The sequence below is a fragment of the Candoia aspera genome, chromosome 4 (assembly GCF_035149785.1).
Source record: "Candoia aspera isolate rCanAsp1 chromosome 4, rCanAsp1.hap2, whole genome shotgun sequence".
Lineage (NCBI taxonomy): Eukaryota > Metazoa > Chordata > Lepidosauria > Squamata > Boidae > Candoia > Candoia aspera.
In genome coordinates, this window is record NC_086156.1 from 63,289,586 (window position 1) to 63,307,567 (window position 17,982).

At 44.6% G+C, this 17,982-nt stretch overlaps 1 protein-coding gene across 7 annotated transcripts in view; it reads left to right on the plus strand.

The window, feature by feature from the left end:
• BRD9 (bromodomain containing 9) overlaps positions 1–17,982 on the plus strand; it is an 80,152-nt gene that overhangs the window by 14,355 nt on the left and 47,815 nt on the right. For all 7 annotated transcript variants that reach the window (XM_063304275.1, XM_063304269.1, XM_063304273.1 and 4 more), the window contains exons 2-3: positions 2,646–2,866; positions 6,425–6,557. In XM_063304275.1, the coding sequence (XP_063160345.1) occupies positions 2,646–2,866; positions 6,425–6,557 (354 nt within the window). The remainder of the gene's footprint in view (positions 1–2,645; positions 2,867–6,424; positions 6,558–17,982) is intronic.

A 17,982-nucleotide genomic window follows, 5' to 3' on the forward strand; every position in this document is an offset into this window, starting at 1 on the left:
GGTCATAGCCAACAACTTGAATTTTACCTGGAAGCAGACTGGTAATCAGTGCAGCTCATGGAGCAGAGGTGTCACATGAGCATACAGAGGCAACACCATCACTGCCTGCACCACTACATTCTGGATCAGTTGAAGCTTCCAAGTGGCCTTCAGGGACAGCCCCATGTACAACACATTGCTGTGAGGTGACTAGGGCTTGAGTGATCATCGGAATAGCCTCACCCAGGAAAGGATGCCACTGGCACACCAGAAGAAGCTTGTTGAGCAGGACCCCACCCAAGGTCAAAGTTGGAATCTCCCTGGATCTAATGGGGCCTGACAACCACAGCCACTCAGCCTTGGTAGGATTGAGCTGAAGATGGTTCCTTCCATCCAGGCCTGCACAACCTCCAGGCACTAGGACAGGACTGACAGCCTCATTCGGCTGGGCTGGGCTTGAAAAATGTAATTCGGTATCATTGGCATACTGGTGATACCAAACTCCAAATAGCTTTCAATCATCTTCCTCAATAAATAAATGAACAAGTATAATGCTTTTGACTCATTTGTTTGATTGGGTTCTCGTTATTTAGTTTTAGGACTTGTGTAGAGAACAGAAGACATTTTAGGTCATATTTTTATGCAGAAATATTGAAAATTCAAATAGGTTTACAGACTTTTAAGCATTACTGTAGGTTTATACATAGTAAGTTTAGGCAAACCTTTTGGAGGGATGCCTTCCAAAACATCCTCCAACATTCTCCAGATCCATTGCTCAGAATGTCTGTCTCTTTGAAGGCTTGACACAACCACTTTATGGTCCTTTGAGTAAGTGCACATATGTACAGAAGACACCATTGCCCCACATCTCAGAAGACAGAGCTTTCAAAATACCATAACAAAAGATGAACCATCTGAACAATTTAATTTGAGTGAAAATACTAATGAATTAAATACAGAAAATCTTCAATAAAATACTTGACCAATGAAACAAAAAGAAGAAGAAACCTCACCTAATTTGACAGCAGTCTGATCCTGCCACCTGATGACACCATGTCACTAGAACTAACAACCAAGAAGGATGGTCTAGTGGTTAAGGCAACAGGCTATAAACCAGGAGACTGTGAGTTCTAGTCCCGCCTTAGGCATGAAAGCCGGCTGGGTGATCTTGGGCCAGTCACTCTCTCTCAGCCCGACTCGCCTGACAGGGTTGTTGTTGTGGGGAAAATAGGAGGTGGAAGGAGTATTTAGGTATGTTTGCTGCCTTGAGTTATTTATAAAAATAATAAAGGCGGGATAGAAAATAGATAAAATGAGGAGTACTACAGTAATAGGTTCCTTGTTTGATTCCACCTTGAGTTATTTATAAAAATAAGAAAGGTGGGATATTAAATAGATAAATAGATAAATTTAAAAAAAAGATAAATAAAATAATAAAATGAGGAGTACTACAGTAATAGGTTCCTTGTTTGATTCCTATATATACCTGTGGAAAGTGACAGAAAAGTTAATTGTTAAATTGATATACAGAAATTGGGAGTATCAGTTTACATATACAAATCTGTTTCTAAAGATGTTTGACACAAGAATATTTTACACTTTGGAGAAAGATGGAGTTATCTTAGGTTGTCAGGCTCAGTATAACTGAGCCAAAAATATGCAGTGAGTTTCTGTGGCTAAGAGTAGACGTGAACCTGGATCTCCCCAGTCTTTGTCTAACATCTTAACACAACATTATGTCCCCAGGAAGTTTTACTGTGTTCTTTAAAATCTCTAAGGGAACCTAATAAATTGTTAAGTTATCTGAAACAGAGATTGGCAAAGACTCCCAATACACAACTTCCTTGATATTTCATGCAATACCCCTTCAAGTTGTTTGCATAACAGTTAAATATACCACCTGAATTTAGTAGTTTCATAATCTTGATTGAGCCTTGTGTGGCGCAGAGTGGTAGGCAGCAGTATTGCATCTGAAACTCTCCCCACGATCTGAGTTTGATCCCAACAGAAGCTGGATTCTCGGGTAGCTGGCTCAGGTCAACTCAGCCTTCCGTCCTTTCAAGGTCGGTAAAATGAGTACCCAGCTTGCTGGGGAAGGTGACGACTGGGGAAGGCAATGGCAAACCACTCCGCTATAGTCTGCCAAGAGAAAGTCACAAAAGTGGTGTCCACCCAAAGGGTCAAACATGATTCAGTGCTTGCACAGGGGACCTTTCACCTTTCACCTTCAATACTTGATTAGATAGTAAAGTCCAGAACACGAGGCTGTTGCCTCGTTTCCTCATATTCTCTTTCTGCAAAAATTAGTTCAGGCAGAAGTATCTACTCAAGACCTTTTGGAGAAAACAGATACAAAGAATTCATTCAGATTTTCTTCAGTTAAGAATCAGTTTGGCCTAGTGGTTAAGGCAACAGGCTAGAAACCAAGAGACTGTGAGTTCTAGTCCTGCCTTAGGTATGAAAGCTGGCTGGGTGACCTTGGGCCAGTCACTCTCTCTCAGCCCAACTCACCTCACAGGGTTGCTGTTGTGGGGAAAATAGGAGGAGGAAGGAGCATTAGATATGTTCACCGCCTTGAGTTATTTATAAAAATAATAAAGGCGGGATATAAAATAAATAATCTATTAATTTTATGTTCTTTTGTTACTGTTACTTGTTTTGATTAGATTATATGGACAAACCTTTGGAAAAGCCATTGAAGCTGGTGTTGAAAGTTGGGGGTAGTGAAGTGACGGAGCTTTCAGGATCAGGGCATGATTCCAGTTACTATGATGACCGGTCAGACCATGAGAGAGAGCGGCATAAGGAAAAGAAGAAGAAAAAGAAAAAAAAATCTGAGAAAGAGAAAGAAAAGCATCTTGATGAGGAAGAAAGGCGGAAGAGAAAGGTAAACAGAGCAATTGGATGGGAGTTCAAGTAATGCATTTTTAAATACAGTCGTGTGAAAAAGAAAGTACACCCTCTTTGAGTTCTATGGTTTTATGTATCAGGACATAATAAAAATCATCTGGTCCTTAGCAGGTCTTAAAATTAGGTAAATACAACCTCAGATGAACAACAACACATGACATATTATACCGTGTCATTACTCATTTTACAAAAATAAAGCCAAAATGGAGAAGACTGAATTGCACTGAAGAATCTAGGAGAGGAACCAGACAAATTGATAGAAATCTATGATTGGAAGTTAGTTAAATTTATTTCCAAAGAAACATACATATATCATTATTTCAGAAAGGTTTTTAGGAGGCAACTTAAAAAGTAGCAACACATTTGTTTATCTATTTAAAAGATTTTGGCTGTCTATATTATATAAAATAACTCTGGGCAGCTAACAGCAGGTACACAAATAATGATACCAAAAATTAAAAACTTTCTCATATCATCAAGCACCCTTAACAACCCCATCACAAAGTTACCATTGCCAGGTTCACCTCTCTTCCTGATCCAGTGCCTAGGGGAAAAGCCAGGTCTTAATGGCCTTCTGGAAGGCAAGGGGATAGGAGCCTCTTGCCACAAGGTAGGTACAACTACAGTTTTATTTAATATATTGTATATATTTCAAAGAATTTTAGCCACCTTTTTCTGAAGCAGTAAGAACATCTTAACGCTGAAGCCTATGTACACTTGTTTAGAAGCCCTGTTAAATTTAGTAGCACTTTTTTCTGAATAGAGATATGTAGGATTGCAGGATCAAACAATATGAAACAATATCTATAAACCATTGTATTCAAGAAGCAAAATAAAAAGAGGATCAGTAAAAATCATAAATTACTCTTAATAAAAAGCAAAAGATTTATATGATCGGGTTTTGCTGGTGTATAAACCTTAAAAATTGTTTTGCTTTTTTAAAATGCAATATTATCTGTGCAAGAGTTAAGCAGCTGGATCCTTTATTTTCACACAAATTCAACAAAAAGCAAAAATGAAGACTTGTTTTTGCTGAATTTGTGCCTATTGGTCATTCAGGCTATCGGGAGGGAGGGAGGGAGGGAGAAAGGAAGGTTACTTGAACTTTCTGAGTTGGTGGAACAGTAATCCAATCAGCTACCAATCAGTCAAAAAAATTGGCCAAGGGATTTTAAAAGCATTAACAAAAGTCCTGATAGGGAACAATTCCTTTCATAAAGTGAATTGGGTCAAGATTTTTGTGTGGAAACCTTGAAGCTCTGTACTTACGCCAAGAAACGTGGAAAGCTCTTACAATTGCACAGGCTGCCTCTCATTCCAGAAAAATAGTTACGAGTCTGCCCCCTCTTCAAACACCTCGTAGATCAAAATAGGTGGTTTCAGCCTCAAATGGGGCTGTTTCGACTTGGATCATTCCCAGTAAGGTTGGAATAGCTGTTCTGAATTCAGAGCAGATTGTTTTGAATTCAGAATATTTTTCACATAATTTGTCTTTAATTCTCCAGATCCTACAGAAGTGGACAGTTGTTCCTACCTATAATATACTTCCGTTTATATTCACAGTCATTGAAGGGTTAACTTCCTCTCTTCTAGTCAGAAGGCAGGGCTTTAGACTTTTCACTGCCTGGTGGATGACAAAATAGACAAAGGAGACAGAGTAGTCCAGCGCAACAAGTTTATGGGAGTAAGGATGGCAATCAGGTGGTTATGGCACAGGATGCAGGGTAGCAGTCAACAATGATATAGATTCAGTCAGAGGAGAAACGATGCCTAGCGCTTACAGATTTGACAGAACAATCAACTAATGCTTGTAGTGAGCCAAAAATAAGTGATATGAATTTGACAACATAAAAGGAGGCAAGCATTCACAGTTGAACCATAAGCTATTGGCAGATAATGCTGAAGACTGGATGAGAAAATGTTTCAGCTGACTCTTAGTCAACAAGACTATAGTTTCATCTGGGAAACTGTGAGCATCTGTTAGCCCTCCCAGGTAAACCAGACAGGAAACATGACCAGATGAGCTACTTCTATTTTATTGTTAGGCTACAGTCAGAAAGTACAAAACTCCTGCCATCCCTATTTACCACCTAACCAGTTAGGGTGGTCCTTTCTAAGTTTCTTTCTCTGCCTGTTACTCAGTTGCAGACTCCTCCCTCTTTTATCAAATCTTTCCATAGGCAGCATTTCTCGCCCCCTCTGCCCATTTTCCAAGGTCATTCTCACATCCCATTACAGCATCTGAGACCAAGCTAAATCCAAAAACAGTAGGGAATTCCTGGAAGCTTGGCATTCAGAATAATCAGCAATCAGTAGACATATAGAGATAAACAACATTTACACACCATTCAAAGAGACAATAAAAAGCTAAGAAGGAAACAAAAAGATGAGAACACATCCTCTCCAGCAGCCAACACCCAGATAAACAGGGATTAACACCAGACAAACAAACAAGCAGAAAACAATAATCAAAGAAGTACCAAGGAAAAAACCACAGACCCACCAACACTGGCAGGGCAAGCTACTGTATATAAACAGGGGGCAAACGCCACACTCACTAGCACTGATGATGTTACCTAGTCGGATAATGAAATGTCTGCAAGCAAACAACCAAGCTCAGAGAGCACCAAGGACTTCATGGTTAATTCTTTGGCAGGCAAACCTTTGGTTTTGTTTCTTACCATCCATCATTTTTCAACTTCTCTTATCTTAAGTTACGTCTTGCCTACATTTTGGCTTATACATAGGAGGTCAAATTAGCTCAAATTCTTTTTCATTTAGGGTTTGAAGTGGGAAGAATAGCTGAGTTTATTAGTGAACATACCCTGATTTTTAAACCCCAGTCATTCCACATTCTTCATTATATGTTGTCAATGTATCTCAACCTTGGCAGCTTTAAGATGTATGGACTTCAACTCCCAGAATTCCTGAGCAAGCCTGCTGGCTGGAGAATTCTGGAAGTTGAAGTCCACTCATCTTAAAGCTGCCAAGGTTGAGAAACGCTGACAGCATATAATGAAGAATGTGGAAAGACTGCACTGTCCTTGGTGACAGGAGATAAAATATCTTTGTCCACACTTACTTGATCGTATCTTCTATGATTGTATCTTCTCTGAGTTCTGTTTCCATAGCCATTGTACTGTTTGTGGCTTATTTTGTTTTCTTCTATAAAAAAACTGTCTATCTTTCTATGTGACCACTTTTCTGTAACAAAATCCAGTTCAACTAAAGGATGAGGCAGCAATGGCTATTGTTCCCACTGCTGCAGTTGTCTTATCTGTGCTTGGAGAAATCATACCTAACAGCTCTAGAACCAGGATGTCTCACTGCTCTTTCTCCTAGCTTCAAGCTACAAGGTCGAAGGAGCCACCTTCCTTTTTAAAATCTTATAGAGTCATTCTTGGTTATTTTGTCCCCTGTTTAATATAATTAAAGTGCTTACTAATCTTTATATTATTACAATAATGAATGTTTTGTATAAATATAATATTTATATATGAAAACATTGATCACACTTTTTGTTTTTTGATATCAGGAAGAGAAGAAAAGAAAAAGAGAGAAAGAACATTGTGATACTGAGGGTGAAATGGATGACTTTGATCCGGGGAAAAAAGTGGAAGTTGATCCACCCTCTGATCGTCCAGTCCGAGCCTGTAGAACTCAACCCAGTGAGTAATTTAGATTTGATATATCAGTAATGTCAGTCAATCACAATATGCACTTACAATGAGATCAGGACAGACTTTTTCCAAAATGCTGTGTGAAATTCTATACACAAGTTGTGAAAAATGTTAATGGTAGACAAATATTTTTTCATCTCAGATTCTTATCCATGTCCAGAATTTGTTTATTCTGGAAATATAATATAAATTCATATAGATAGAAACATACGTTCATCCTGTACTATAAAGTTCCTTTTTTGTTTTTAAAAGAGCTAAGTAGAAGGTGCCATGGATTAAATAAGTCAATATGTCAATCCATTGCCACACAGTGAGCAAACAGAATTCTGGCTGATTGGATAATCCCTAAACTGTACTGTGTCCCATAGGATCTATCATGAGTGGGCAACCCCATTGCAGCAGATACAGTAAATTATATGTTATCCCAATTTTAGAATCACCTTTTTTAAATACCAGCTGAATCATCTACTTCTGTACTCTGTGCTAAAAAGCTAAATTCATCTATGTTAGGAGAAGCATTTTCTCAGTTTTTGGACATACCACTTTACCATTTTACATACTATATGACAGTGATATTGACTGTTAGCAGGATCATCACATTTTCCTGTTAGGCAATGAAACCAGCAGTGATACACATCTATATAGATATTTCCTGTTCCAAGGGATCAAGTATCATAGAATCATAATGTTGAAAGGGACCTTGGAGTCATATAGTCCAACCCCCTGCCTACAGCAGGAAACCTCATACCATCCCAGAATCCAAATTCTGGCTGTCATTGTCTTGAAAATCTTTAGTGATGGAGCACCCACAGCTTTAAGAGGCAGGCTCATCCACTACTTAAAAGCTCTTACAGTCAGGAAATTATTCCAAGTTTGGATCAGTCTCTATTAAACTTTCACCCATTGGTTCTTATCTTACCTTCAAGTGAGTAAATTCATACCCTTTCTGCTATAAGATTCCTTCTTATCTTGGAAGACTGATATCATGTCACTCCTTTTCCTTCTCTTCTTTGGCCTAAATGTACCAAGTTCCTTTAACTGCTGTTTGTAGGATTGAGCCTCCAAGTCCCTTACCATTCTTGTTGCTCTTCTCAGCACTCTTTCCAATTCCACAGCATCCTTTTTGTATTGTGGCAACCAGAACTGGACTCAGTATTCCAGGTGCAGCCTGACCAGTGCAGCATAAAGTAGTACTACCACTTTCCATGATTTTGACCTCTGTTGATGTAGCCCAAAACTGCATTGGCTGTTTTCGCAGCTGCAGCACATTGCTGGCTCATGGTTTAATATGTGGTCTACCAAGACTTCCATATTCTTCTTGCAAGTACTACTAAGCCAAATACCACCTACTTTGTACCTTGTATGTGATCATGATCTGGGTATTTGGCAACTGCTTGCACTTACAGTGCCGTTGCAGTGTCCAGCAGTCACGCGATCGCGATTTGCAACCCTCCTTGCCGGCTTCCCACAAGCAAAGTCAATGGGGAAGCTGGCAGGGAAGGTTGCAAGTTGCTGGGATAAGTCTCCCCCATCTGCTCCCCCTTCCCCAGCCCCTCTGTGCTTGTGCCACTCCCCTGCAACTCACCCATGTGCCCCCTCCCTGACCCACGTGGCACCACTCACACACCCTCACGCACCCTCCCTGACCTGTGCCTCTCATGTACCCCTCACACCCTTGCACACCCTCCCTGACCTGCACCACACCTCTTGCACCTCCTCCCCAACCTGCATGGTGCCTCTCGTACATCCCCTCACACCCTCCCCAACCTGTGCCTCATACACACACCCTTATGCACTCTCCCCAATCCCCACCATGCTTCTTATGCACCCTTGCGCACCGTCTCACATTCTCATGCACCCTCCTCAACCAGTGCCTCTCAGGCACCTACCCCAACCCCCACCATATCTGTCACACACTCCTTTTCATCCTCATGCACCCTCCCCAACCAGCGCTGTGCCTCTCATGTAGCCCCTCGCACCCTTCCTGACCCACGCAGTGCCTCTCACACTCCTGCTCACACCCTCGCGCACTCTACCTGACCCACACGGCACCTGTCATGCACCCTCCTGACCCTCCCGCACACACCCATGCTGCGCCACACCACACCTCTTGCACACCTGCCCAACCTTCCCCCAAACCCCTGCACATCCCCTTGCTCCCTCCCTGACCCAGCAGCAGCCACTTGCCTGCCTGCGGGCCTGAGACTTGCAACTTCCTGCTGGCTTCCCCACTGACTTTGGAGGCCAGCAGCAAGTTGTCTCTCCTAACAACTGTGGAATTCAGTTAATGATGGCAACCGGGATTGCTATCTCTAAGTGATGCAGTCGCGGTTTATAACTGCATCACTTAGTGATGGAAATTCCAGTCCCATTTGCCGTTGTAAGTCGATGACTACCTGTACTAATGATGTATTGAGCATTAATTGTATAACTTGAGTCATTATCTGTCCATTATTTTTTTTAATTGTATGGCATAAGTTCTGTGTTCATGCTGCTTTTTCTTGCTGGGAAATCCTTGTGAGGACTATTTAGCTGTGACAAGTCACATTGCCTGGGGTGCACCACGAGGAGGCTAGTCTACATTGCACCGATCTGTCCATCTATAGATATTATCTTTTTAAAATATATACTGTATATTTGTTTTAAATTTTAAAAAATAAAAAAATAATGTGATCCACATGTTCCTGTCAAAAGCCAAGCTTGACAGCAGTTTCCTTTAGGATGTTCTGCCCATTGTTGTTAATCAGTCATCAACTTTTCTCACATGAAACTCACCAGTTGCTGTCACAGGTCATCACCTTGGTTCATGATCACACAAATCAGTTCTTCCTGGTTCTCCATCTTTACATTTTTTAGCCCACAGATGCACAGCATTCAGATCAACAGTCATTACCATAAACAACCTGCATTTTGGTGATGAATTTCAGTTGGAGAGATTCCTTTGGCAATCAAAAATTCAATCATCACATCTTGCTTAAAGCATATTGACAAGTACTCACTGCAGGCTTACATTTCCCAAACAATAGCAGTTTTCCCCGTGGCAACTTTGCACCAAAGTGAAAGAACAGATGCTAAAGATGGGATACTTTACTTTTTTATTCAATCTGCGTAATTATTCAAACTGGCCACTTTGGAGCCACATTAGAATCTTTCCCTGGAGATGACATTTAGAGAGACAAGATCCAAACCACAGGTAGTTCTCGTTTAGCAACTGCCTTGTACAACAACTGTTCACAGTTACGACAGTGATGAAAATGTAACTTTGCGATCAATCCTCGCATTTATGACCTTTGTAGGTCTGTAAAGCAAAGGAAAGCTGAAGTAAGATCATAAGCACAGTTGCAGTTTCGTTTAACAACTGCTTTGCTTAATGACCGAGTTGCCAGTTTCAATTGTGGTCACTAAACAACTACCTGAATCTGACAACTGGACCAGCTGAAAGCCTGCCATACTGCAATGCTTGTCTTTAGATTGTTGGACCTTGGAATAACGTTACTTCTTTTTGGAGAAAAGACCACTTAAAATGACCTTGTAGGGTGGTATTATTACTCCCTATAAGTGTTTCTCAACCTTAGCAACTTTAAAAGGTGTGGACTTCAACTCCCAGAATTCCCCAGCCAGCCATGTATGATTCTGGGTTTCTGGTTGGCTGGGGAATTCTGGGAGTTGAAGTCCACACATCTTAATGTTGCTAAGGTTGCGAAACACTGCTCCCCATGTGTGTGTTTAAATCTTAGGAGTTACTATTGGAACATCTGGATATACATGTAATAAAGTAATAATACAGTTTTCAATATGATCCCATAGGCTGCTAATGTCACTATGTCTATAATAGATAGTAATATATAATAATAAATATATAATATTATATATAATATTATAAATAAATAAATTCCCTTCTCACCCCTATGGTGATAGGTGTTTTCCTCAACCTTTGGTCCTCTACCAGAGGCCTGGGAGTTTGAGGGTTCTGTGCATCTTAGCTGTTCCTAGCACTGTGCTCTTCTGGACAGAGAGCTCTGATGTTGTTCCTGGGATCTGTTGGAGCCACTCTCCCAGCTTGGGAGTCACAGCCCCAAGTGCTCCCACCACCACTGGGACCACTTTGGCCTTCACTTTCCACATCCTCTCTAGTTCCTCCTTCAGGCTGGGTACTTCTCCAGCTTCTCATAGTCCTTCTTCCTGATGTTTCTGTCACTTGGCACTGCTACATCTATCACCACCACTGTCTTCTGGTCGTTGTCTACTACCACAATGTCTGGTTGATTGGCAGTACCTGCCTTTCCTTCTGGATCTGGAAGTCCCACAGGATCATAGCCCTATTATTCTGCATGGCCTTCTGTGGAATCTCCCACCTCCCATCTGGACTTGGGAGGCTCTAGGCCATATACTGTGCAGATGTTCCTGTACACAATGCCAGCTACTTGGTTGTGCTGTTCAGCGTATGTCATTCCTGCCTGCATCTTACACCCTGCCACTATGTGTTGGACTGTCTCTGAGGCCTTTCTGTACAGTCTGCACTTTGGGTCCTGTCTAGTGTGGTGCTTAGTGCCTGTTCTTGTGCTGCTATGATCAGTGCCTCAGTGCTGTCCAGCCCTTTCCAGTCACTGGCAGGATTTCCCGAGGTCAGCCACCTCAGCTGTCTGTCGATGGTACATCCCATGCAGGGTCTTGTCTTGTCATGCACTTCCTCTGCTTGATCTTCCTCCCATGTCTGCTGCTGCCTCAGGCATACTCTCAGCAGCTCATCTTTGGGTGCCATCTTACTGATGCTTTGGGTTTCATCCAGGACAGTGGCTTTGACACTCACCAGAACCTGCCCGACGTCTTTCTGACTGGTGTACAGTCTCTGGGTGTTGGACTTGGGGTGGAAACCTCCATACATTGCGAGTTGCTTCTGGGTCTTCACACTGGCAGCCTCCATCTCCTCCTTTGACCAGCTCACTATACCGGCAGGTTGTCTAATGACTGGCAGGGTGTACGTGTTGATGGCATGGATCTTGTTCTTCCCATTAAGCTGGCTCTTCAGGATCTGTCTTATCCTTTGGTGATATTTGGATGTTGCTGTCTTCCTTGCCTCCTCCTCATGGGTCCCATGTGACTGTGGGATACCAAGGTACTTGTAGCTGATCTATATGTATGCTGTGTGGCTCACTGGTAGTTCCACCCCATCAGATTTAACTATCTTCCCTCTCTTTACTACCATCCAGCCACACTTCTCTAATCTGAATGACATTCCAGTGTCCTCACTGTAAATCTGTGTCAGGTGGATCAGTGAGTCGATGTCTCGTTCACTCTTAGCATACAGCTTGTTGTCATCCATGTAGAGCAAGTGGCTAGGGGTAGTTCCAGTCTTGAACTTGTATCCGTATCCAGTCCTTGTGATTATCTGCTGACAGGGTTCAAGCCTATGCAGAACAGCAGTGGGGACAGTGCATCACCTTGGTATATGCTGCACTTGATGGCCACTTGCGTGAGCTGTCTTGAGTTGACTTCCAGTGTTGTCTTCCACAGTCCCATTGAGTTCTTGAGGAAGGTCCTGAGTGTCCTGTTGACTTTGTATAGTGCAAGGCATTCACAGATCCATTTGTGTGGCATTGAGTCATAGGCTTTCCTGTAGTCAATCTAGGCTGTGCTCAGATTGGCCAATCTAGACCTTGAGTTTTAGGTGACTGCTGTATCTATGAGCAACTGGTGTTTTGAGCCTTTGGTGTTGTTCCCAATGCTCTTCTGAGCTATGCTCATGTACTGGCCCATATGGTCCTGTAGCTTGGTGGCTGTGATGCCTGACAGGACTTTACATGTTATGGGGAGGCAGGTTATTGGCTGGTAGTTTGATTGTTCTGTTCCCTTGTGGGGGTGTTTTATGATCAGCACTGTCCTTCCTTGTGTTAGCCAATCTGGGTGGGAGCCTGCTGCTAGCAGCTGATTCATCTGTGCTGCTAGGTGTTCATGCACTGCTGTTAGTTTCTTTAGCCAGTAGGTGGGGATCATGCCGGGGCCAGATGCTGTCCAGCTCTTTATGTTCTTGACCCACTACTGGTTATCTGCTACTGTGATGGTGACTGGTTCCTGTTCTCGGAGATTGCTGTGGTCTGCTCTCAGATCCTGCAGCCACTTTGCACTGGTGTTATGTGTCTTCTCTTTCTCCTGTACATTCCTCCAGTACCGTTCAGTTTCTGCCTTTGGTGACTCAGCTGCTACTGTGTTGTTGGACTGCAGTTGGGAATACACCTTGGATGGTTCTTTGGAGACCAGGGCATTTATATTTTTGGCCTCTGCTTCTCTAGTGTATCTCCTTAGCTTGGTAGCCAGTGCTGTGAGCCTTTGTTTAGCAGTCTCTAGGGCTTCTTGTATTTTTCAGTGACAGTCTTATCCTTAATCTCCACACCCTTCTGTAGTTCTATCAGCTGGCTAACTTCTCTTCAAGTTGCCTTGATCTTAGCCTCCCAACCTCATTTTCCAAGGGGTGGTGGTGGTACATACTGCTGTTCTTCTTGATCGTGTAGCGAAGCATATTCAGGATTACAGCTGCTGTAGCATATAACAGTTCATTGGTTTGAGTTATGGTGGTAGTAGATATTGTCGTGAAGGCCCTGTTGGTATCTTCTAACATACAATCTCAGTGGTACTTCTCCAACAGCTTCAGGTGTTGGCTGCACCTCCAGTTGTTCTTCCGGGTCGTCTTGAGTCTGGGATGTAATGTGTAGTTGGTCTATCTCAAGTTGTGAGAGCAACTTCCTCTTCACTATGTTGAAGCGCTGGGTAACTGGCTGTTTCTCAGTTAGTGTGGATACAGGTCTTCTGTTTGCCATTGGGGGCTTGGAGTCTGAGTTGGAGGACAAGGAAGGGCAGCCGGGCCCTGGGGCAGCCTCAGAGGGTGAGCAGGCAGCACAGGGCACACCGGATGAACAGCTGCCTGGGCAGGCAGAGGAGGCAGGGATGGCCAGTGGGCAGCAGGAACAGGTGCTGCTGCTCAGCGAGGATGAGGATGCGGAGTTGCCGCCCCCTCCCAGCATGAGAGCAAGGAGAGTGGAAAAGAGAAACAGAGTAAGTTGGCGAGGCTACTCGCAAGAAAGCAGCCCACTGTCCTAAATGAGCTCCACCAGGGCTACTCTCATTTAAAGAGAGCTGCAAACCCAGACTGGTTGTTGGAAACATCCATTTGTACTCCGACTTTCTGCACCTTGCCTTTGTCTTTGCCTCGAACCCAGACTGGCTGATGATCTTCTCAGTGCCTTGGAGTTCTGGCTGCCTGACCATTCTCTTGCCTGCTCCCTGGACTTGTTAATTGGACAAGTTGTTGGACTGGTGCCTCTGCGTGCGTGTGTCTGCACATTTGCCCTTGCTTCTATTTGTTCTAAGTAAAAGTTTATAGCTGCCTCCCTGGTGTGTTTTGTGTGCCTGGCCTGGGAGAGGACACTGTCCATCCATAGTTCCCTCATACATTTCATATATCCCCTCTCATTAGGTCTACTGTTGTAGTAGCATGGTTTTCTTGTCCATTTCCTCCAGAATCCTCTGGAGCTGCAACACAACCACTTTCTCAACCACCTTTCCCAAAAAGGGAAGGTGAGAAACAGGGTGAAAATTGCCCAGTATAGTAGGATCCAGGGATGGCTTCTTGAGGAGGGGGTATACGTGCGCCTCCTTAAAGGCAGCCGGCAATACCCCCTCCCTTAAGAATGTATTAACCATCTCCTAGACCCAACCACAAGTCACCTCCCGGGCTGATTTTACCAGCCAGGAAGGGCATAGATCAAGATGGCATGTGGTTGCATTTGCATTCCGGAGGATCCTGTCCATTTCCTCAGGCCCAACAGGATCAAACTGTTCCCTGATAACAGGGTAAGTACATTACCCTGGAATCTCCCCAGACTGTGCCTCATGCTTAGAGTCCAACTTAGAATGGATCTGAGAGATTTTATCCTGCAGATGCTCAGAAAACTCCTCTGCATGGCCCGGTAGATGGATCACCGAATCTCCCTTACCCAAGAGGGATCGAGTAGTCCTAAACAGGGCCGTCAGGCAGCATTCTGCAGACGCAATAAGAGCAGACAAATATTGACGTTTCGCCGCTCTTACTGCCACAAGGTAGGCCCTAATAGCAGCTCTAGCTTGTGTTTGGTCAGATTCAGTCTTTGTCTTCCTCCAGTGGTGCTCTAGACGTCTCTTGATCCTCTTCAAAACCTGCAGCTCCTCCGTAGACCATGGAGAGCGCCAGGTCGGATGAGGCAAGAGAGGTCACACAGGTGCGATCCTGTCCAAGGCCCCAGCCACTTCCCTATTCTAGGCTGCGGCTAGGACCTCCACTGGACTGGGCAGCAGATCCTTGGGTATAACTCCCAGCTCCCTCTGAAACCCCATAGGGTTCATCAGTCATCAGTCACCGGGGGTGGACCAATCGAATGGGTCCTGCCTCCCTGCGAAGTGGGGTAGCACCAGAGAATCTCAAGGCCACCAGGGCGTGGTCTGACCATGACAATGGGGACAGATCTAACTCTCCCCTCAGATCACATTGCCACTGCTCCGACAAGAAAACCAAGTCCAGTGTGAGACCACTGTCTCGAGTTGGGTCCCGAATCATCTGGGACAGGCCCATGGCTGCCATGGTGGCCATGAACTCCTGAGCTGCCTCCAAGGCATGACCCTAGGATGGCAGGTTGAAGTCCCCCAGAACCATAAGCCTGGGGACCTCCACCACCAGCCCCGAGACGGCCTCTAGCAGCTCAAGCAGGGAGGTTGCTATGCAGCAGGGAGGCTGGTACAGCAGCAGGGAGGCTGGTACAGCAGCAGGGAGGCTGGTACAGCAGCAACACTCCCAACTATCCACAGGAGCCGAACTTGAAACACAGGATCTCACAACCGGTCACTTGTGGAGCAGCGCCCCTGAAGGCCAGTAGAGACTCTTGGATGACAACTGCTACCCCTCCTCCCCTACCCCGGTGTCTCGGCTGATGCCACACCTGAAACCCAGCTGGGCACATTTCCGAGAGGGCTACCCACCCTTCTGAGCCCAACCAGGTCTCAGTAATACATGCCAGGTCTGCCCCCTCCTCTGTGATCAAATCACACATGAGGGGGTCCTTGTTGTTATCTGACCTGGCGTTAAGCAGCAGCAACCAGAGACCGGGGCCCTCAAGGATCTGTTGTCCAGGTCCTGGGTTTGAAAACAGAGGGCCAGAACACGCCACTGGTAACAAACACCGGGGACGTCTTCCTCGAAGATGGCCTGCCCTCTGGTTCCCACCATAACATCTCCAGCCCGTCAGCACCTCAATAGGGTAACCCGCCCTGCAGCCCCCAGAACTTCCAGGCCCAGTTGCCTCCGATCCCAGACCCTCGGAAACCCTGGATTGAAACAAGGGTCCCTTCCCCTATGCACACATTCCCTCACACACAAAGACCCTCAATGGTGGCAGCCCCCCCCCCAGTGCACCAGCACCCGCTCTCGGCGCTGTTTGGGCCTAACCACCTCACACACACTCTGTGCCCCCCCCAGCCTCTCTCACTGGTCACAGGGGCACCTACCCACTCCTACCAACCTCCTTTCACTTAGGGGTGGGTACTCTTACATAAACAACATACAATCCTGGGCTCCCCCCGCATCTCTGACACCCGAGGGGAGTATCCCACTCACACAGAGGGGACCCTAAAATTCTCTGCCGCATCCAGCCAATTGGAGGAGTGTCTAATCCTCCACTCCAACACTCCTTCTTTACTGCTGGGATCTACCAGCTGTTGGGTCCTTGCCTTGTTAGAGTCCATAGGGTGTCATGCCAAACCATTCTACTACCCAAGTCCCTTGTGTCATCTGACCTGCCCTTCCACGTCGCCGAAGTCCACCAGGCTGTCGGGCCCCACTCCTTCACATTGGGGCTTGCTGCCGGGACTTGCCGCCTCAGCAGGGCCAATTTTCCACACAGGGGCTCGCCGCCTAACAAACCCTCACTCCAGGAGTCCACCAGTCCCCAGACAATGGTTTGCAAGGCTCTTTCCAACACCCTCGAAATCTACCTGACTTCATTGTTGCCACTGCCGCCAGGCCCACCATGTTCTGCTGATCTCCGCCAGGCCCGCCGTGCTCTGCCGCTCCACTGCTTTGCTCGGGGGCCTCGCTGCAAGACCAGTCCCACTCCGCTGTCGCTTCCAGGCCGCCAAGGGTTTGTCGGCATCTACAGGTCCTGCCTGTCCTAACAGCCAGGTCTCTAATGTTTTATTGCTTGTACATAACAGGAATCCTAAAAAACTGAAGAAGCATGGAAAAAACCCAGACATATAAACCCCAAAGGTTAAGGCGGTCCCGATCTGTGTCTCTTTGAATGGCTGCCCAATTCCTCAGTGCTACGCATGTGCTTAACAGTCTGGATGGGAGCCCCCTGCTCGCCATCCTTACTCATGACACTGCCAGGGTCCAGCACAATCCAGCACAATCTGTAGGTGTTGACCAAGCTCGCCCAACACCCCCCCTGGAATATCCACCTGGGTCCACCGCTACCACTAGGTCTGCTGCTCCACCATGTCATCGCTCCGCCCAAGGCGGGGAACTCCAGCAGTCTCTAATCCTGGCCGAAGATGTTACAGATCGGGGGACCCCTAAGTTGGGGTCCACAACACTGTCCCCAAAACCCTGGCTGATAGAAAAGGGGTTGGGGATTAGGGTCCCAGAGACCAGGCACCTCCCCCTCCAGAGCAGCAACTAGTGTCTGCTCCCGGTCGCCATCTTGGTAAGGTATTCAATCTCTTTGACATGTTTTTATCATTATTTTATTGTAAATCGCCCAGAGTGCCCCGTTGGGGGAGATGGGCAGTGATATAAATTTAAATAATAAATAAATAAATCCATTTCAACTTAATAATCAAGATCAAAGTTATAACTTCATTTTTTCAGTTACAAACAAAAAAACACAAAAGCAGTTCTCTACTAAAACCAAATTTAAACTAAATATTATCACACATACCTATAATCAGTTTTGCCTTCTCTGATAAAATAAATTTATCTTATTGTTCCCCTAATATTACCTTCCACCAATATATGTAAAATATGTTACTCTTATTATATACAGAAATCCAAATCAAACTATTATTTCAAACTAAATATTCAACAAACTTACAGGGGATAAATTCTATTATACATTCAGTTTAAAAACCTTTAGTTACAATACAATTCTTTTCCCAGTAGTTCTTGAGATTGTTAAAAAAAAACAAGAAATACCTCACTTTATAAATCTTAAGAAAAAAATTAAAAAAATCTTTTTAGTACAACGTAAACAGTATTTCCATTGTCAATATTAATATTATTTCAAATAAAAGAACATCCTGAGTATTCATCTTAATCACCAAAATCCATACCAACCATAATAATAAAAATTTATCCCACCTCAAAGAAAAAGAGAAAGAACCTAAAACATCT